General features: G+C 36.1%; 1 protein-coding gene across 4 annotated transcripts in view; it reads left to right on the top strand.

Moving 5' to 3' along the window:
• Positions 1–7,257: 7,257 nt before the first annotated feature.
• LOC121856616 overlaps positions 7,258–22,201 on the top strand; it is a 117,925-nt gene continuing 102,981 nt past the window's right edge. For 3 of the 4 annotated variants that reach the window (XM_042352269.1, XM_042352268.1, XM_042352266.1), the window contains exons 1-6: positions 7,264–7,769; positions 11,716–11,851; positions 13,286–13,762; positions 14,567–14,815; positions 15,370–19,212; positions 20,641–20,949. In XM_042352269.1, coding sequence (XP_042208203.1) covers positions 11,762–11,851; positions 13,286–13,762; positions 14,567–14,815; positions 15,370–19,212; positions 20,641–20,949 — 4,968 coding nt within the window. In that variant the 5' untranslated portion in view covers positions 7,264–7,769; positions 11,716–11,761. Of the gene's footprint in view, positions 7,770–11,715; positions 11,852–13,285; positions 13,763–14,566; positions 14,816–15,369; positions 19,213–20,640; positions 20,950–22,201 lie in introns of all 4 variants that reach the window. The other variant, XM_042352267.1, reaches the window with a different exon arrangement.

Raw genomic sequence — 22,201 nt, 5'->3', positions numbered from 1 at the left:
CCAGCTCACCAAAAAGTACATACAAAGTAAAAAAAAATGCAATAAAGTACACCTACTTTGAGGTGTGTATGTAGAAGGCTCCTGGTTGATGATGATGATGGGAATTAGAAGTGGGGGTGGAGGAGAAGGGAGAAGAGAAGGAAGTGGGGATGGAAGAAAAATCACATTCTAGGGGACCCATACTTGATGCCGTCGTTTCACCATTAACATTTTAAGTTCGCTAGGTGTAATTCAAGATTATTTTCTTTTAATCAACACTGCACTGTGCTGTATATTGTCAATATATTAAATATATTTCAGAATGACCAATAATTGTACAGTACTGTAAAAACGTAAAAATACTTTGTGTTCAAGAGACCCACAAGTAAGATGTTTCCTCCACTGAACAGAGACACAAACTGACGCCTTGGTGGGTGAGTGAAGTGGCTGATGGGCGCACCAAAAACTAGTTCCCTGTACTGCAATTATGTTAAATATGTGTTAAAATGACTAATAATTTTATTATAACTTGGACAAATATTGAATAACACAACCTTCTTGATATTTACTCCAATGGAAACGAATATAAGCCCTAGAACCGATTACTGTATTGGCGGACTAATCTTCCAGCTGGTGAGCAAGCCAAAACATGTTGACACGTTTTCGTAAGATTTCTCCAATGGAAACGAATATAAGCCCTAGAACCGATTACTGTATTGGCGGACTAATCTTCCAGCTGGTGAGCAAGCCAAAACATGTTGACACGTTTTCGTAAGAATTTCGTTAATCGAAATGAAGATTCTTATGGAAAGTAATTCGTTAACCGAGGCACTCGTTAACCGAGGGACCACTGTTTTGTATTAATTAAAAACTAAGGTGGATTTATTTTTTAATGAATTTAATGATGGTTATGAACAGAGGCTCAGGGGTGTAAAACTTACCGTATAGGAAAGATGATATATAGGTATTCAGACAAAGAATTTGCCCGAATTATATATTTTACATCATGGTGACTGACAATCTATCCCCATCCTAATAGCCGTTGCCTGTGACTTAACCACCAGGATTAATGTCTGGTCCCAGTGAACCTCAATTCTAATGGCCACTCATCCTTATGGTGTGGTTAGGGTATGCTATATTGGGGCCCATTTTATTTACAACCTTATACTAAATTTTTCAGTGTTACAGTTCATTGTGTACTTAGTTGTATCTTAAACTGTCTACTGTCTAACCCTGCTATGCAGTAGTTTGTGTATTTTTTCCAAAATCTTCTCCCATCATAATACTGTACATGTTAGTTCGAGACCTCCTCCATAAACCATTATCGTGGCATATTTTTCAGGAATGTGTCAGCTTGGTTAAGCCTTTGCTCTCTAACTCTCTCCTTTCAACTTATTTCTCTCTCTCTCTCTCTCAAGTGAAATTAGTAACCTATTACTCTATATTTGGGTCACATTTTGTCTCTCTCCCTTTGGGTTTGTGTATTTTTTTACATAACTGACTTGCCCGTCGCCAATACTGATTCAGAAAACAAAGAAATATCAAATTATTAAAGATGTTATGGTTTTGCATTCCTGTTATAATAAGGAAGATAATAAATTGTTGGCTCAACACTGTGACTGCAATGTTGTTTAGTTAACCCATGTGATGTTATGCACTGATCAATTGACTAAAAATAAGATACTAAGCCTAAGGAGATTATATTCCAATTTTCTAGCTTTTTTTCTTTTCTCTTTTCTGATTTATTGAACTAAGAGTAATGTTCGTTTATTTCCATTTGTAGTTTACCCTTTGGTTAATAAGAGTGATGTTACTACTGTACTTATGTTAGGTTACTTTGTCTATTATTGGTCTTAACATACCTTGTACTGTATTGCATGTACACTCGCAACAAAAAGTATCGGTGCATACTGTAGTGTGAACAATTTGAGACCAGTGACGAATAGGTATTGGGAAAGGCGAGTTGTTCCAGCCGTATGTTGGCAGCCCTGATTGTCAGCCATATATCAACACCTAGTGGAAGGTGGGGGGGGGGGTGGTTATGAGGATGCACTTACCAACCTTCCCGACATATCACAGTGTATACGTAACGTTTCGGAACTCGTCGATCTCACCCTGCACCGATACTTTTTGGTGCAAGTGTACAGTAAATACAAATTGTTACATATGCTTGGTATTGGTGAACTTAGAGCAAATATTCTACAGTATTTAGAGATCTTTCAAGGGAACATTGTAGGTGACTCAGTTATATGGATGTTTTAGTGGGTATTTGGTTTTTTTAAGTGTGTTGGTGTTGAATAGTTCTGTTGTAGTGTGTTAACACAAATCTAGCAACTGACAATAGATTAAATAATAAATAACTATTGTGACTCTTTGCATGTCCATCTGCCAACTAATCAGCTGCCTTGGTACAAACTGACACTAGGTCTTTGTTGCAAAGTTCAAGTGAAAGGACTATTATCTGATTTATCCTGTCACTTTCTGCCACCTATCTTCCACTATTCTTTCTTCCTACACATTCATCCTCTTCAATTAAGATTTTTGTACTATTGGTCCACCATACAGAGAGATGAGAGAGAAGTAAAGAAAATAGATGAAATAGATTGATGTGAATTTCTTATATTCTTTTGTTCACCTCATCTTCACTCGTGTACTATTTTGTACGGCCTTTGGGAATGGACTAAAGCTGTTTGACAGGCAAACACCATAATGCAAGTCATTATATTCCATATGAGGATATTTGTCCTGATTAGAGTTTTTTCTCCTAGTGTTTAGCTGGAGATCATTTGTTTTGTCTTTAATTGGTAGACAATCAGCCATATAATTTATGTTCGGCATAGGGAGGTTTATTGTAAACAATTAAATTGTTTTGTTTGAAATGTCATTTTCTTTGCATAATACTGTACTGTATACAGTATTTTTTTTTTTTTCAGTTTACATCTTTACAGGCAAAAATAATTGCTAACAGCAAATTCAAGATAGAGAAGAGGATACTATGGTAAACTATAGGCAGGTTGTTATCTTATGAGTGATATGACTATTCTTTGTATTGATGTATTTTTGAGAGGAACTTTTAATTTATGTACTGTATTTATCTTTATAAATTTATTTATTTATGTATATTTCTTTATTTCCCATGTTAAGTTCATAATTTTTACAATCCGAACAAAGTGATTACTTACCTTATTACAAATAAACCTTGATATATTGATAGATTGCATTCCTGAAAAGCTGTCCATAAATTGAAAAGGATTTTCATATTCATTACTATATATTCCTACAAAAAGGAACAACTGTGACACATAATAAAATGACACTAATCATGTTTTAAACCCATTTTAAGGGAAGTATTATTTCAAATAATTTATAAAAAAATTGTACAGTACTAATGAGTTCATCCAAATTAAAATGTATTACTATCACCATATTGGCTTAGTGAAGTATCACTGCCAGTGACATTCTCCTCTAGTGTTGTTGACAGTCTTCTTGCAAATGTGCTAGAGGTTTACCTGCTGTGTACTCTAACAGAAGCACTTGGTCATTAACTACTGTTTCTTATCCAGTTGTCACTTAAACATACAGTAATACTGCTGTATAAGGTATAAAACAATCAGCTTACCCCAATTAATATCTTTATGTGCAATACTCCACAAACTCTTCACAAATGAAGCTACACACATCAAGGTTATAGATAACACTGTTCATTGACCTTGTTCAGTACATGAAGCTCCATATACCTGTGGCAGTGCCTCGGCATCTCTGGTGTTATGAAGAAATAATGAAAATGTTTTCATGACTCGGGGGATTTTCACCTGTAAATTGATGCAGTAGATAAAAAATAAATAAAAAATCTGCACATTGGATGTCTATGAATTGAGGTGTACTATACCTGTAAATGTTTTGAGCCAAATCTAAGATTAAAGCAGTTACCCTTGAGTTTACAGTAGTATGTAGTTTTTGTAGCCTTGCAGGTCAAAATATCTGTTGCTATTTATATCAGTATCATCATCATTGTTTTACAGCCATTTTCTGTGCTTGTGTGGGTTAGCCAAGAAATAGTCCATTAAAATTTTGATGGCTCTTATGATATTACTATTAGTGTACACCTGTGTTCTGTATCATTTGTTTTTGAAGACCAAGCATTGTCATAAGAATTATTTGTCCCCTTCCCTCCAAAAAAGGGTATTCAACCAAGGTAATTATTAAATCTGTTAATTATCATTATTATTATTATTATTATTATTTCTTTTTTTAAGAATGTATTATGAATACAATACTTTGCTTCTCAGTAGTTAAAGCATCCAAAATTGAGATGGTGCACTTGCCTCTCACCATTGTGTTCAGAGTTCAATCCCTTGGTTGGATGTGAGAAGGGTATTATCCAGTGTGACCCTACTAAACATCAAAGGTTTTCTCTGGTTACTCTAGTTTCCTCCTTTAATAACACTGGACAATAAAGGACAAAGTCATCAGGAACAATGGGGGATTAAAAAAGTTACTGGCCTATAGATACCTGAATGGGTAACAAATCATAAGAAAGCATTGTTTATTTTAATCACAAGAATCAAATGTTGTATTTTCTCTCCAGCATATTAAATTAGGGTTTGTCAGTTTTTGTCACTGCCAACCATGCCTGAACATTGCTTGGTTTCATTTTCAGTGCTTTTCAGTATGATAATAATTATGGATATTGGCACACCTGATCTAGAACCTGTCCTGGTGACCATACTACCATGCAAAAAAAAACAAAAACAAGAAGACGAAGAAGCAGTAAGGAGAAAAAAGGTGGGAGGGGGTAGGTGGGAGGGGGTAGGTGGCAGGGGGTAGGTGGGAGGGGGTAGGTGGCAAGCTGATAAGTTCACATCCAACTCGGGGCCTTACGAGGGTCACAAATCTCTCTTTTTAAACACGTACTTAGTTATATCCAGTCACAGGGCGGAGGATGCTGGGCCCAGGCCCTGTTTGCAAGACGAACATTTGTAACTACAGGACTCGAGTATTTCAATAAATTTCATAGGCTTTAGTCAGTGCCTAATGTGCCTATGGCATAATTCAGCCCTGCTGTGGGGCCTCCAGGAGTTGTTATACAAGATATAATGAAGTTAATGACATCAAGAGGAACCTGACCACTGCAAGCTGCTCAGCACACAAGGAACTGCAAATCAATAGATCAGACAACAAGCACCCAGATGGAATCATGCTACTCCCCTGGAAGGATGGTAAGCAGCTATACATGCCTTTGGAGCTTCATTGAATTTACAAAACCGTCACAGAACTTACATGGTTTTAAAAATCAGACTTTGTTCAGTGACGACTTTTTTCAAATTTGTCTTGAGTGCGGAGGTTACAGTATACAGGCAGTCCCTGGGTTACGAACGGGTTACATTCCTGGACCCTGTTTGTAAGCTGGAACAGTGTTAATGCCTGAGTTTAGATTAGGGTAGGTTAAAGCACAACCCTCTCCTTACAAAACAACAAGAATGTCCCATACATAACATACAGTACAGCATTGTACTGTATAATATAAATACTGTAAATAAAGTACTGTAATGTAAAAAATGGGATTTTACTTACAATTCTGCCCCTAAAAGCAACAGTAATATCCTATACTTAAAAAATATTGTAATATTAGTAGTGATGTTAATATATAATAAAGTACAGTAATGTGAAAAATGGATTTTTAATAGGAATTTTTGCAATGAATTTATTGGAATTCCACTTGTAAGTCTGGTGTTCATAACTCGGGGATTGCCTCCTTGTTTTCTAATAGCAGAATTGAATAGGTTTGTCAGTCAATGAGTATAATTTTGATTGGAGTAAACTCCACAGAACTTTTCCCTATGTTCCACAAAGTCCGAGAAAAATTAGTATTTATAGTGTGTATCCAGGTGAATGAATGAATTTTTGTTAGTGTATGTATTATACAGTATACTGTATATAAACGAATGTCGAGTGGTGATAGTGTTGTGTGGAGAGAAGCGAGAGACCGGAAACATTGACCAATATAAGTTTGAGGTAACGTATAATTTAAGCAGCTTCCCATCCGGTGGACATCTTTTGAATGAAATTGGCGCTGGCAACTTTTTGCGTAGATGTGCATCTCAACTGTCCTTTTGTTTGGAGAAAGTGGTGTCTTAATATTTACTCAAACTGTATTATTGGCGGAATAGGAATAATTAACCATATTATATGTATACTGTACAGTATGTGTGCTAATTCATTCGATATGAATTATTAATGTCCTACAAGACGACAATATTTAGGAACTCTACATTTATTTTGCAACAATGTTTAATACGCAATGTAACAACCAGCCGGTGAAATCTGCTGAATATTATCACGACAAAGTTAGTATTCACATACATTCCAGTATGTGCAGGTCTTATTATGATTACAATTAAATTCTATAATGCATAAAGACGAATTCAAAGACATTCATAAAGGCAGATTGATTAGAATCCCATTTTTAAAGTTAAAGATGTTATAATTTGATACTTTTCACTCTTGATACTCCTAATATAGACGTGCATTAATGACTTACAACATTCCAGTGTTCACTTTTAGCTAATCTATATCACAAAGCCCCATAAGCAATATTTTCTCTCTTGTTTTCCTCTTATGATAACATTGGGTGATTATCACCATTATTAACTTAAATTGTGATGGAAGAATGCAGGAGATGCAGAAATTAAATGTCTTGCAATTACAGATGCTTTAAACATTTTTATTCAGAATTTCAAGGGCATGTGCAGATATAATGTAAGGTACAATAATTCTCATGTGACAGTAGCATTATAGAGTTGGAGTTTTAACTTATATATTAAGAGAAATACACCTAAAAACTACATGAGTTAATTGCGTAGTGTCAACAAGAGCCAAAGCTGTCTGCTAACTTCCCAGTCAAATGAGAACCATTAATACACGCGGTTTATTTAAAGTCAAAAATTTATTTGGTACTTAACAGGAGTCAAATTTAACGAGTGTAAATATTAAATGCTACAATAATTTTTATACAAAGAACATTTTAATTCATCACCCAGCTTAAATAGATGTATAATGGTTTATATCCCATTGTAAATTAACTCAGCTCTGGTCTATGAGTGTTCATCTCGGTATACTGTGACCTTCATTGTAATACACCCGCATGTATGATATGAAATATAAATAGAGGATCATTTAGGAATAGCATTTAGATGTTTAAAAATAAAATAATACAGGTAAGAGGAGGAATAAATTAAATGTTAAGGTTCCCGTTCTCCCTCACCCTCCCCAAGTTACCGCCATTTTGTTTTCGTGTTGGGTATTGACTTTCGCTTCTTCATGACTATTTTAGTAAGTTCACATCATTAAAGACATACTAACCTGACCAATAGGCCTTTTTCACACCCATCAATATAGTTGGGGCGAGAGTGTGGTGCAGAAAACGGTCTTAAAAGTGTTAAAAAGCGATCAAAGTGCGAGGTAACAAAGACAGGATGTTTCCCTAGTCGCCTTTCAAAACAAACGGTTTCCTGGAGGGACGGAAATGATTATATTACTCCTGGTCAGTTAATGGGTTAATAGTGTCAGTTGCACAAGACGGTGTATAGTGGCAGGGTAAAAGATATTATTGGTTACAAGTGGAAGAAGAATTAAGTGATGGCCCGGACACCTGAGATGGACCATAATAAACACAGGGGGACACACAAGCCGCGGTGATAATTATTAGTTATCCCTCTTCCTTGTCTCTCTCGTGTCCCTCCTTAAACTACATCTGACGAGTGTTGACAAGTAACTGGTTTGGTTCTAAAGTGAGTTGTACATTAGTGTGTGTTGTAAGTGTTGGGTGGGTAGGGTTAAGGGGGTTGATGCCAGCCGTCCACAACACCTATCCTGCCTTATACAGTAAAGCAGGAGTTTGTCAGTTGTGTACCTTACTGAAAATAGAGATGGGACAAGAATATAACCCAATATGTCCTTGAGAATGTTGATAGTAAATATTTGAATACCACATAACACATGTTTATTCCACTGTAGGGTCAGGGTGTTTATGTGTAAATGGATAATATTAACTTAATAATTAAAGTTGTTATTTATTTATTATGTATACAAGACTATATTTATATACATTTAATATATATGAATAAACTCAAACTATATAATTGCTTGACACATGAAATTTAAACAGGTATTCTTCCTGTGTTTATGGATTACTAGATGTATCAGCCGTGTTTATGGTACTTGTTAGAGAGTTACTGTAGTTTGTGACACAGTAAAATATGAATGTAAACTTTATAATAAGGTGAACAGTTATCATACTAACCTAGACATTTATTGTTTATACCAAACACATTTACTTAACCAAACCTGAAGTAGAATTTGTTAGGTATTTGTCACATTGGTTAGGTTAGAAGGATAACTGTTTTACCATGTAAACTTTGTTTGTATTCCTCCATGTGTTGTAGACTATACTGTAGTGCAGCTTGGTGATGTAAACATTCTTTTCTTATTTCTAAATTTAGTCGAGTTTATGAAGCAGGTCACCAATTTATGTTTGGAATAGTTTGATGGGATGTTTGGTTAAATGCAGATTTTATAGTCTTGTGAGGACAACAAGGAAAAGTAAAACTTGAATTCCTGAGAATTGTGTTCAATCTCCATAGGAAGCAGAAACAACATTCCTAGTGAGGAATACATCTTTAGACCATTTATGAAGACAATACCGGTACTGTACATGTCATCTGCTATAGAAGTGGTTAAGAGTTGAAGGAGTGTGTCTATGTACAGGACTGATCTCCTTTTAAGGAGATGTAATGCAGGATTTTCATGAACTATGTTTGACTTTCTTGCTCTTCCATCAGCTTTATATATACAGTATTTTGTGTATTAAAGTAAATGGAGCGCCTATATAGCTGGGTACTGATGCCTCAGCTATTTCATATAGTAACAGCTTGTGAGGCCAGGTACCCTGGTTAATACAGTTCATATTGTTAACCAATTCTAAACCACGCTGCTATTATTTTATTTTTTTTACCTGGGTTGCAGAGTACAGTACAGGTATACGGTATTTATATGCAGTATATAATATATCGGTAGTATTCCAGTTCCCAGTCTGGTTGTACTTCAGTTATTGTTTTCTTTCTTTTTGGAAAAAAAATAATTAGAATTGAAGGTTAGGTATACAGTAGTTTCCTTTAAAGTTATATTTCACTAAGGACTACTGGAGACCTCTGGTATTATACTTGTGTGGTTATTTCCTGTGATGGGTCAGATGGTAAAATAGCCTGCAGTTGTATATAGCAAGGTTGTTTATTGACAATATATACTGTACCTAAGCTAACTTTAATCTAATTTAACACAGTTATAGGTTAGGTAAGGTATGTCATCAATTATAACAATAATCAACCCTGCTGTATACAACTGTTGTCTATTTTACTCTCTGACCCGGCTCAATAGTCACTTCCATTTCTTTATACAAGTTGCCGCTGTTTATTTAGCAGTAATTGGGAACCAAGGTGTTAATCAATTGGCAAATTGTGTTCCAGGTTCATGGTTCACCAGTGCAGTTGGTCAGTTGTCAGGTCGTATCACAAATCAATTTGTTAAATAAATTCACACCTAGGTGGCCTTAGGTACAGCCTTCCTCAAATATGAGAACTACCATACTTACTGTTTTATAGTGATGCTGATTCGTTATATAATTATTGGCACAAATTGTCGTTGTGTGTTGACGTTTGAACGTTTTTAATGGCTTCAACATGAAGAATAAACCATATACAATACTGTACAGTATATTGTTGCATTTATTTTGTATACAGTATTTGCAAACATAAATATACATTTGTTTTCAATGAGGTTATGGTTCTTTTCTTTTCAAAGTCCTGAGTAGACTTATTCTGCAACATGACAGCAGGATCACCATTGGTTTGTACCAATATGCATGTTTTTAGAGGTGCCGATGCTTATTAAAGGCTGTTCATGAAATGTACTCCCAGTATTTTTTTGTATTATACTGTAATTTGTTTGTGTATTGCCTATAACATTATATGTACAGTACAGTATACAGTACTGATTTAGCTCACATGGCTATTGCTTCTGCCAGTCTTATCAGAGTTTTTGTGTGGCTGACCACAGAACTGCCCTATCCACATACTACTGTGCAGTCCTGTAATGGGAACATTGGAAAGACAGTCATGGATTAATTCATGTTTGTTGTAATAAAAGTATCTTTCTTCTGTTTATTTATTTATTTATTATACTTTTGACATTGAAATCATTTATCTTGTTAATACTGTACTTTGGAAGAACTTGTGTAGCTGGGTACCTTGGCTATTTAACTCAAGAATTTGCATAGCCAGGTGCACCGCTCTCACAAGATGTACTACAGTATATGTTATGTTTATGTTTAACTGGTGAAGTTCTATACATGGTTTTGGATTTTGGATATAACAAAACAAGTTAAAAATGCTGGAATCCTTTTTTTGTTTATTAAATCAATAATATTGTCACAGCACATAACAATACCAGAATAATACCTGAGGTCTCCAGTAATCTTTCTTGAAATATTACTTTAAAGGAAACTAGACTTAACCCAACCTACCTAATGTAACCTTCACATAGGGAACTAAAACACTACAGTACTGGGTAAGAAAATACATAAAACTGATAGTTATCAGTGAGGTGAAGAATTAGTTGACAGTATTAACTGTACTGTACAGTACCTGTATTATACAGCTAGGCAAGCTGTTACTGTTAAACAGCTGGGATACCCGGCTCCGTAGGCACTCCGGAATACTACATTAGAGACTTCCCTAGCTGTGAGATACCTTGTGATGCTGCTGAAATCAAGAAAGCTTCTTGGGTCCAGATTACCAATAGGGTCAGTGGATTTGACCTGGTTTTGTGGGTGCTTCTTATTGTTGCAGCTCAGTCTAACCAGATTTCCTGGAAACTTACCTAGTTACTTGGGCTCATGTTATTTATACTGGAACCTGAAACTTACAAGTTATTCATGTTTATAGATTTAGTTATTCTATTTTAGAATAACTGAATTAAAAGTAACTTTGAGTACTGTATAGCAGATCAGAAATATTGGTACAGTATTCTCACTAGCTACCCATTCCTAGCCCAATGATTTCAGGGGCAGGGACGCTACTCGTTCCATATGTTTGTGTACTGTACATGTACAGTACTTTTCATATCTCCTTTGTTTTGTAAAGTGGCAAGGGATCCTTCCAGTCTCTCCTCCCAGTCCTTGATCAGGTTCATCATTGCCATGTAATGTATATCCATAACGACCTCATTTGATTAGGTATAAGTACCAGTACACTTGGAAGGATTTTCTCAGGTTTTGTTTAAAGATTTTTGGTGGTCTGCTCAATTTGCCTCTTGTATTTTATGGCAACAGGCTAAAATGTTGACATTTAGTATTCACACTTACGTATCTGAACATGCAAACTGCTTCTTTTGGGGACTCATTAACACATTTTAACCTTCAGTATGTAATGATTCAGCATGATATGTAATCCAATACTTGTACTGTATCTCTGCCAACTTATAGTTAATAGCTAAATTATTTTCCACTAAGGCTAATGATTGAAGTAGATCATTTATGAATTGATGGTTCATTTGCTTCCTTGTACAGTATTGCCACTTTTTCTATTGACAGCTACAATGGTACAGTAATTGGAGATAGCCTAATATTTTTCACTTTACAATATGAATAAAAATTCTGACCATTTGTTGTTATATTGACAGGCAACATGGTAATTAGGAGTACCATGAAGTGATCCCGTGCTCTCGTATGGAGCATCCAGATCCATACAGCACCATGTCACAACCCTCATCTGATAAGAGCAGAGATCCCTACCGCTCCTCATATGCAGAACATCAGGTACATCATGCAGTGTATGCAACAGTTTACAATATTTTATGAATTGGAAATCCTGAAGCTATTGTGGCAGGGCTGGAAGAATAATGAAACACTGATGGCTTATTTGTAGTTACTGTTATAACAGTGTAAATAAGTGTTAGAGAATAATAAAATAAGTTAGTAAAATGAGTAAGGAAACTAGTTGTAAAAAATTGCATTAATTTATTTCATTGTTACCAATTAAGTACCCCTGTACACAGTTTTTTTTTTTTTTTTTTTTTTTTTTTTTTTTTTTTTTTTTTTTAAACAGCTTTGGGGCTTTTATTAAATGAAAGACATTCCCCTGAATGATCAAAGTTAAACCAAATCACTGCACAAAATGTGTTTGGTGCCACTCTAAGAGAACAAATACATTATGGGAGGATGCTTGTGTGCAGAAGTGATGTGCAGTACACCCACATACTGTACTGTTCATTTTCCCACATTAAAGTACAGTATACAAATTCTTGTGTATTGCTAAATGTGATGGTATATTTAAAAAACATTTGTGTTTGTTTGAGTGGAATGAATGTTCAAAACACTGAAACATGGTCATAAGATATAGCTAATCTTTTTATGAGCAGTTGTTTGGATGCTTGAAAACTGAGTATTGCCTGTGCAGTACTTATGTACTGTACTGTAATAAGTTTTTGTAGGTTAAGGCTCATGTATTAAATGTTGAAACCAAATTCCTTTAAAATTCTTGTTGAAATATATGAGAGGACCATTTGGTATCCAAGATTTGATTGTTTTTATCTTAATTTTAATCTTTGTTAATATTTCTGTTTCACTACCATACTGTTTTATAAATCTTGTGCTCCATGCAAAACCTATACAGTCCCATCCATTACAGTTCTGGCTTATTTCTATGAATGCCTCCAATTATTCACATCCCCCAACCAGACTTACCACTTAAAAATTTTGATGTGTGTGTACTATATATATAAATATCTACATTGAGTATTTCCTGCATTCTTGGTATCTTTTTCTTCTGTGTTAAGACTTCTTTGTACTGTATGTCTATACATCTTAACTGCTTATCCACCAGCTCTGTGTAGGATTCAGTCATATGTTTTTTCACATGCTGCCTAAAACAGAATTAAAAAAAAATAAATCCTGGCCCATGATTACCTGGAAAATATCTTGCACACAGCAAAGAAACTTGGTAGACTTCTGCATATGTATATTTGGATTACCTGCATAGATTTTCTTGCTGTTTTATTGTTTCTGCAACATTGAAGCCAAATGTTAGTATGTTTACAGATACAAATTTAGTTTCTTTCTGATTTATTTTTTTTACCATATATCTGTTACTTCCATTTTGTAAAGATGCCAATGGTGGACAGGAATAACATTGTCACTTACTGTAGATGTTTATTTTATTTTTATTTATTCACATATTTTAATATTTTTTAGGATATGATGTTAAGTGAGGATGAGGAGGAGAGTGCTACGCTGGCTGAGCCCATGACCCTGGAGGGGGCAAAGCAGTTAGCACAGACGTCGGTAGTAGTGCCAGCTACGACCCCAACTCCGCCAGCAGCCTCCTTGGCATCAGTGTCCCCTCCACCCCATCCTCTCGTCGCTCCTCCACTAACATCTCCTCACCACTCGTCTCATCATCACCATCACCACCACCATCACCATTTGACGTCCCCTCCACCTCCGCCGCCACCGCCGCCGCACCACCATCACCACCACCTGACTCCGCCTCCACCACCACATCACCACCTCACTTCACCCCCACCACCACACCACCACCCTCATATCACACCCCCACTGCCTCACCATCATCACCACATGTGGGGACCGCCTTCAGTAGCTCATGAAGAGGAGGAGGAAGAGGAAGAGCCCCAGGATTTACCGTCAACAGTAGATATACAGGCAATTCGAGTGAGTTATTTTTTTTGTGTTAGTTGTTCCCTCTCAATTTTAAACATGACCAAGCTTAGTTTGAAATCTTACCTTCACATATTGTTTAAATGGGGATGAAACACACTGAAGCATTAGCTGACACTCATGTTTAATAGATCTGCAAATACTGTACAGTCACATTATGGGAAAGATTTGGACAGTACAGTATATTGTTATTTCCCAGCTTTATTGTATGTGTTAACTTTAGGTTTATTGACAGCTTGCATGGAAGACGTTTGAGAACATGAAACACAGAAATAAGATGTGGAAGTGAAAGAATTATTGGGCAGAGAACAAGTCAGGGTTGCACTTGTGGTATGGACACTGAGGGATTGAGAAGTGAAAGAGTGGATAGTATGAGATAGAGGGTAAGACCAAGCAGGAGATGGAAAGAAGTGGTGAAGGGTGCAACACAAGTGAGGGTAGACATCCAAGAAGCAGTTGCATGTGTGAGTGCGTAGAGCTTGGAGGCGAGTGATTTTTAGGGAAGCGTGTACACTATGTGAAGTGACAATAATAAACCAGATTTGGGACTTTTCAGTGGAAGGGGAATGCAATTGTAGAAAACATCTTTTATGGCAGTAAATATGAATGAAGAGAAAATGAGTGAGTGAGTGAGTGAGTGTGTGTGTGTGTGTGTGTGTGTGTGTGTGTGTGTGTTTGTCTATGCTCTTGTTTGCAGCCACCCTGCATAAAATTGGAAATGGCTTACAAGAGATTATAAAAATATATGTTCCACTGTGTTATGTACTGTATGCATTTTAACACTGTAATTCTTTACAGGACTCTCCGTCCCCCGATCATTCTAAAGGCCAGTTGATGACAATAAATGAAAACTGGGACAGTGTTGAAGATCAAGATCAAGGTGATGAAGACTCTGATGCTTATGAATCTGATACTGATGGTTCTGAATCAGACTCAGACTCGAGGCTCAGTTCCAGGTCTCATTCAGTGTCGAGGGAAAGTATTAAGTCTCGTTCTGCATCACGATCTCCTTCTCCAACCAACTCCAAGTCAGATAGTGGGAGTCAGGTAAATTACATGTGATTACTGTATAGGGTTTTAATATCTTAATGATGAGCTTTTTTCACTGTACAACAGATCAGAACCAACAAAGAGTGATCCATATTTTGTTGTGTTCATTACTCTCTCTCACTCATACCTTTTTAAGCCTCCCAGCTCTTAATGGAGGAAACAATGCTCTCTTGAGATAGATAACAATCCATCAAAGATTTTATATTTATTTTATTTATAAGTCTTGTTATTATCACTTGTTACAGAAATTATTAATTCTTTTACAACTTTTCTCCAGTATAATGTGAGAAGGCTGTTGAAGGAATTCTCTTTTTTGACATCCATTTTCCATTTGTTGGTTTTCTTGTGAACAAAGTTTTTCAGGCACTGTAAAGCTCAATGTTGTTGCCTTGATAATATTAATTTTTTTTTATCTTTTCCTGACTTAGTTTCTTGTATTATGTGAAATATTTTGTGTACCATTTCCAGGTTCTCTTAGTTTCAGTTGTAAAAGTTGTTAGATTTAGCTTTTGTTGAAGTTCTGCTGTTAATTGCCCTAAATCTACTTTCAGGATTCTGATTCAGACAGTTCAGATTGGAGCGATAGTAGCTCCTCTGCGTCTGATGATGAAAGGAAGAAGGGGTACGAAGATGGAGACTCCAGTCCTATGAATAAACCGTTACCGAGAAGGAAGCCACAACTCACCGCACCAAAGCTAACTCTGAGTGAAGGGTTTGGGGGTGCAGGTAGAATAGATGGAAAGGTAAAAGGATCGGCACCATGTTCTCCTGGGTCCCCTATGCACAAGTCATCATCTCTTCTCTATGAAAAGCATAAATCTTCACATGCATTCACCTCATCCTCTTGTGATTCCATAGCAACTGTTGGGTTTGGAGTTGGTAAAGTTACCAAGATGCCCGTGTCAGAGGAGAAAGGCTCTGCCAAATCGAGTATTTTCAGTGATGATGAGACTAGTGATGGAGTTGATAGTGAGAAAACTAAAAATGTAAATAAAAGTGTACATTTATCAAAAACTGATGAAGTTAAACAATTACAGCCAGTGCCATTGCCTAAAGGGACCGATGATAGTTCAGTTAGAAATGAGGAAATACCAGATAATAACTCGCAGATAGTGAAAGAGACACTAGCCAGTGAAGCAGAAACCAATAGTGTTGTGACTTCTGGTCTTGTAAGTGAACCAAAGTCAGAAAAGAGTGCTCCAGTCCTCGAAGAAAATATCACTAAATCAAAGACCATTAACGAAAGCAAGCCCAGTGTACCTCTCCTTGGTCTGAAGTTGGAAGAAACGAGAACAATTTCCTTTCAGCCTTACAAGAGAGATAGTGTGTCGCCACCTGAGAGAAAGTGTGATCCAATAGCTAGATGGGATGATACTGATAAGGACAAAACTGAGGATGGGAAGAACATGCCATTGTCTGTAGCGGAATTGGAAGAAAGAAGGCGGGAAAAAGAACTGGAATTAAATCGTGAATTTGATCGTTTACTTTTTAGCACAAAAAACCTAAATTTACAACAAAGCGAACAAAAAGCATTAGTGTTGAATGATTCATCCAAAAATCCTGAAAAGGCAGTGAAAGAAACCACAGCCAAGTACAATAAGGTTTATGACTCCCCAAAATCAAGCAAAAACGCAGGCTCTGATGCAGCATCTCATAACAGCAGCTTACAACTCAACAAAGTTTCAAATGCCAGTAAGAAAGAAATAACATCAAACAATTCCATTGAGCACTGCACTCAGACATTTCATTTAGAAAGTGTCATGGATGTGAAAGAAAATGGCCAAGATAAAAACAAAACTAAGTTAGAAAAGGGTGCTTGGGAGGAGAAGAAGAAAGAGCCATTTAAGACCGACGAAAAGTCAAAGGAGTTTGTCAAGGAAGTAGTGGATAAAAAGGAAGCAGAGAAGGGTCATACACCACAGGACAGTAGTAGTGACAGGACATTGAATAAGGAAGTGGCCACAGAAAGAAAATTTAATAAGAATTCTGTGTTTGAAAATAAAAGCAGTAGAGATGTTGTAAATGAAAGAAATTCAAGTAAAGAATGCAGTGCTGATAAAAGAATATGTAAAGAGTTTAATTCTGAAAAGAATTCAAATAAGGACATAAACTTGGACAAAACCACTATAAAAGAAACAAATTTTGAGAAGTGTTTGAATAAAGAATCCAATTCGGAAAAAAGACCAAGTAAAGTTTCATCTGAAAAGAAAACTGTGAAGGAAGTGAATAGTGAAAAGAAATTTAGTAAGGAAGTCAATAATTTAGCCAAAAACAGTAATGACTCTACTGTTGAATGGAAGTTAACCAAAGAGATGAACCATGATAAACTGACTAAAGAAGTTGATGTTGATCAGAAGGTGAAAAAAGATCCTTGTAAAGAAGTTCACTCAGAGAAAAGATGCACAAAAGATAACGGCTATGATAAAAAGACGAGAACTGAAAATGGTGAGGACCGAAAGCTAAATAAAGATTCACATATAGAAAGGAAAGGTGGCAGAGATTCATCTCTTGATAGAAGATTAAATAAAGAACTTTCTCCCGAGAAGAAGAAAATCAAGGATGCTGCCTCAGAGAAGATGCAGAGTTTAGATATGCCAATACTTGACAGAAAAATCATTGAGGACTTGTCCATTGAGAAGAAATCAAACAAAGAGTCCACAGAAAAGAAACAGCTGAAGGAATTGTCTTCTGAGAACACAGTAAGTAAAGATAATAGTCCTGGAAAGAAACTTGAAAAGGATGGAACATCTGAAAAGAGACCAGGAAAAAATACTACTCCTGAAAAGAAAGGAAGTAAGGGAAGTACTGCAGAGAAGAGAACAAGTAGAGATTCAAATAAGTCCTCCATTTCAGAAAGAAAAAATAAGGTTGTCTTGTATGAGAAAATTAGTAAAGAAATTGTTTCAGAGAAGAAAGCGGGCAAAGATTCTTCTCCTGAGAAAAAGCAAGGAAAGGAAGAAAGAAAGCCAAGTAAGGATAGGAAACAAAACAAGGATTCTGTTAAAGATAAGAAAGTAAGCAAAGAGACGAATTCAGATAAGAAATTCACCAAGGAGTCTTCAGGGGAGAAGAACTTGAACAAAGTTTCTTCCTCTCCTGAGAAGCGAAGTAGCAGAGATGCTCATGAAAAACGCTTAAGCAAAGAAACTGTCTCAGATAATAAAAGATTAAGTAAAGAGTTAATGATTGAGAAAAAAAATAAGGAAATTATTCCAGACCAAAGATCCAGTATGGAATTTATTTCAGATAAAAGATGTGACAGAGAACCCAGGGCAGAGGAGAAAAATAAAGAACTCAACTTGGAAAAATTGTCTGGCAGAGAGGTAAGCCTCGAGAAGAAATCGAGAAAAGAATCTAATTTTGAAAGGAAACACAGAAGAGATCCTGGTTATGTCAAGTGCTATAGCAAAGAACAGTTCTTGCAGGGTAAATCTGATATAGATCCTGGTCTAAGAAGGATTTCTATCACTGAGCCTCTGTTTGAAAAGAAATTAAGTAGAGATGCAAATTTTGAGAACAAATCCATCATTGAGCTCAGTATGGATAAGGTATCCAACTCAGAGCCTGGTTTTGAGAAAAAATCCCTTAAAGAAATTGATTATATGAAAAGATCTAGTAAGGAGCATACATTGGAGAGGAGTGGTACATCTAATGAAAAATTTATACACAAATTGTCCAACTCGGAGAAGAAATCAAATAGAGATTCTGGTCGTAAGAGATCAAAGAAAAAGAAGAAAAGATACTTGGAAGAAAGTTATGAAGACAAAAAATACAGCCAAAATTCATATTCCTGCAGCAGAAGTGCTTTAAAAAGGGACTCATTTTGTGAACACTCAAATAATAAGGAACATTCTCCAAAAGTTAAAGATCAGAGTGAGAGAGGTGTTAATAATTCTAATGAAAAGTCTAAATTATACCGGATAAATAAGTTATTTGAAAATCATAATATTTTATTAAAATCGTCTAATGTTAGTTCATCCGAATCACATAAATTTACCCCAACAAATAAAACAAACCATAGCAGTGATATTTCAAGTGGCATTAATAGAAAGGAGGACAGAGAGACTAGTAGAGCAGACGCTGTTTTACCTCTGTGTATAAAGGGAAAAGCGGACCCAAGTGAAGAATGTGATAAACTGACTCACAACAAAAGTGCCGGTGAGAAAGCCTTTGCTTGTGTAAGACCAACTATAGCGGATGTTGTGAAAGGTAGAGAACGGAGAAAAAGCACGGACACTGAGAAGCATAGTGGTAGTGAGAAGACCAAGAGAGGGGATTCTTATAGGGAAGACACATCAACAGACAGCGAGAGTTCTGAGGAACTTAATGAGAAGGTGGATTTGGACACTGAGCAGACTCAAACCTTTTCTGTCAGTGAAAGCAATTTTAACCAGGTAAGTAAAGATACTGTAATGTATTTTAACAGTAAGAAAGAATGCAGGACATCAAATGAAGTTATTTTGGCCATCTTGCATTACAATGGGAAAAGGTTGGAGACTACAAAATGTTGATTTACCTGTACAGTACCATACTATGAAGAGATATATCTAAGACTATTGATTAAAGATTTGTCAAATATTCTTGGTGTCATAACTTTTCAGGCTTAAGCAAGTTGGCTTCCACTAGAATTGTTTGAGGAGGAGTTAGTCCTTCCGTGGATTTATATGCAATGCTTATAATTTTCAACTCCCACTGTGTATTCCTAGTCAATTAGAAGGCTCGGTGGGAGTTGATAGCTTTTTTTTGGATTTTAATTGCTGGGATCAGATTGATCTCTTCTCCCTTCTCTCAAATTTTTTGAGTTAGCTTGAAGTGGAAGTTGAGGGCACTATAGTTGTAAGGGATTTCTATAGTTATAATTGCCTTTTAACTGAGCAGATTATGGTCCCCCAACCCCCTTGCTTCACCTTGGTTCTTCACCGTAAAGCAGAGCTACTCGGCATTTTACAATTGAATCTGAGGGTGGGTAGAGACTTGGTCTCTTGCCCAAGTTCCCATTTTGCAATTTACATGCATTGATTTTATAGTTCCTCTGTACATGGAATTTAGAGTTTATGAATACAAAAAACTTGGGTCATGTGACTCATAGGAGCCTTTATGTTTCCAAACCACATGAGTGTTTCCAGCATCCTTCCAGTTGTGTCATTTGCAATGAGAGCTGACCATCTGTATTACTTGACATTTTGTTTGAAAATGATGGTCTGTTGTGCACAGGGAGGCATCAATTAATCAGAAAAGGGATTTAGGATGTTTCAGCCCCCCAAAACCCTAAAATAATGAAACTGGAAATCAAGAGTCAGTAGACTGGGATGGAAAGTTTAATCAACTTCAAGTGTTTGTAAAAAAATGCTACTAGCTTGTGTTTCTGTACTTCTTCAGCTTAGCTACCCAATACAGTGTACCACTGCCCACTTGTATTGTGAATGATGACCATTCTTTGAAAAGTAAGAACTCAAAAGACTTTGATGAGAAATATTATTTAATTGTGGCATACTGTAATGAATAAAATAATATAGAGTACCAGTACTATATAACCTTTGCTAATCTGATTACTAAATAGGAAGATTAAACAAGGCTTATAGGTTAAAACTACTGTACATATAAAGGCCTCTGTGTTTTTTACATATTTCAACAGAAAGGAATGCTGTTTTGTGGTGGTCAGTTAAAATTATCCCTCAAAGAAAATATGGAAGAGGTGAAACTAAGAAGTTGGGAAATTTTAAGGCAGGTGATTGACATGGATTAGCATGTAGGCTTATGGTGATAAGATTGTTGAATAAATGTATTACTTGTATTACAACAGTGTCTTATGTACCTTGCAGGGAAGATTGACGATGAAAATTGCGGCAATGAAAATGGCAAAATTTGGGCGAACAGGTTTACGGGAAGTGACAGGAGCAGCTCTGCCAACGAGATCCGATCTTCACACACCTCAACGCACGGAAAACTCCATGAGCATGTCTTTTAGTCCCTTTAGACGGCCTAGAACAGTACCCCAGAAACCTCAGTCGGTCAATGCCCAACCTGAAACTCACAAGGTAAAGACCGTAGCTGAAAGAAAATCCTACACAGATGCTCTACCGCCAAACGGCTCAGTTCGCTCCGTCAACTCCAAGGTCCATCGAAAAAAGGTAAAGAATATTTTTTTTTCTATTACTTCTTCAGTTTTAGTCAGCATTTAGACCTTAGAAATTGGAGAAAAAAATATTTGATCACTGGAAAATATTGAAAAACAACTTAACATAATTATGCAAAGGCCCTTTGTTGTTCTTTTTTTTCATATTTGTTTATGCTTTTGCCAACATCTGACTTTGATTGCCAGGATGATTTTGATCAATTTTATGTATTTTTTTTGTATTAGGTTCTCTTATAAATGTTGTTTAGGAGTCTCCTCAACTTTGATGCTGCGATTTTTGAAAAACTGGCTTACTGAAGAACAGTATACTGTACACTATAATAAACATGAAAAACTTATATGCAAAACAAATGCATGAAAAAAAAGAGAAGATAATTTACCTACCAATATTGATCTGTAGGTGGTGGGGTGTTTAAACATGTGGGGCTGTGCTATTTTAAAGTGGGAGGGAGGGGCCGACTGCCACTAACGGTGATGAACATGTGTCTTCCATAATAACAGAGGTAATTGAGTACCCTATTGAGTTTTTGGTAACATGATGAGGTTTATTGGGGCTTGTGATGTGCTTTAATAGTTTGGTCCCTAGCAGTATTGTAGATGTAACAGAGAAATCAGTAGATGACCAGTTATGATCTAAGATACTGTTTACTTACTAAAGCAGAGAGCTTGGTGTTGAAGGTTCTTTGATAAATGAAATAGATCCTTGTCTTCCAGATAGAGGGACTGTCTGCATTTACTCAACTTAGAAATTTAATGCTAATATTTAGGTGACAACTCCTTTACCGGATATCAGTGTAGGACTGCATGATTCACTTGAATGACTGTATGACATCAAGCAGTCTTTGAAAATGTAAGTACTGTATATCATGTGCTACATCTGAAATAATGAACTAGATTATGGGTTGTTTCATGAGGATGTGAAGAAAACTGAGGGGATTTCCTATAACTTTCATAAAAGGAAGAGCTTATGTTTAGCAGAGATTTGGTTGAAAGGATGCTGATTACAGTAGACATATGTCTCGAAGTAGGAATTAGATATTTATGCTTATGAGACACTACTGAATTTCACTTGCCTCTGATGTGCAAGCACATTAATTTGCCTGAAGAAGGGAAGGTGCCATAATTTACTTCCAAAGGCAAGAAGATTTTTTTTTTTTTTTTACACTTCCTCCTTTTGCCTCACCTTTGTGTTTCAGCCTTTTTTGTCTTTGCTTCTATGCTTTAATTTATCTAATTTCTTTCTTTTT

The sequence above is a fragment of the Homarus americanus genome, unplaced genomic scaffold, assembly GCF_018991925.1.
Source record: "Homarus americanus isolate GMGI-L3 unplaced genomic scaffold, GMGI_Hamer_2.0 scaffold26591, whole genome shotgun sequence".
NCBI classification, from domain to species: domain Eukaryota; kingdom Metazoa; phylum Arthropoda; class Malacostraca; order Decapoda; family Nephropidae; genus Homarus; species Homarus americanus.
This window is presented reverse-complemented; position numbering and strand designations above follow the sequence as displayed.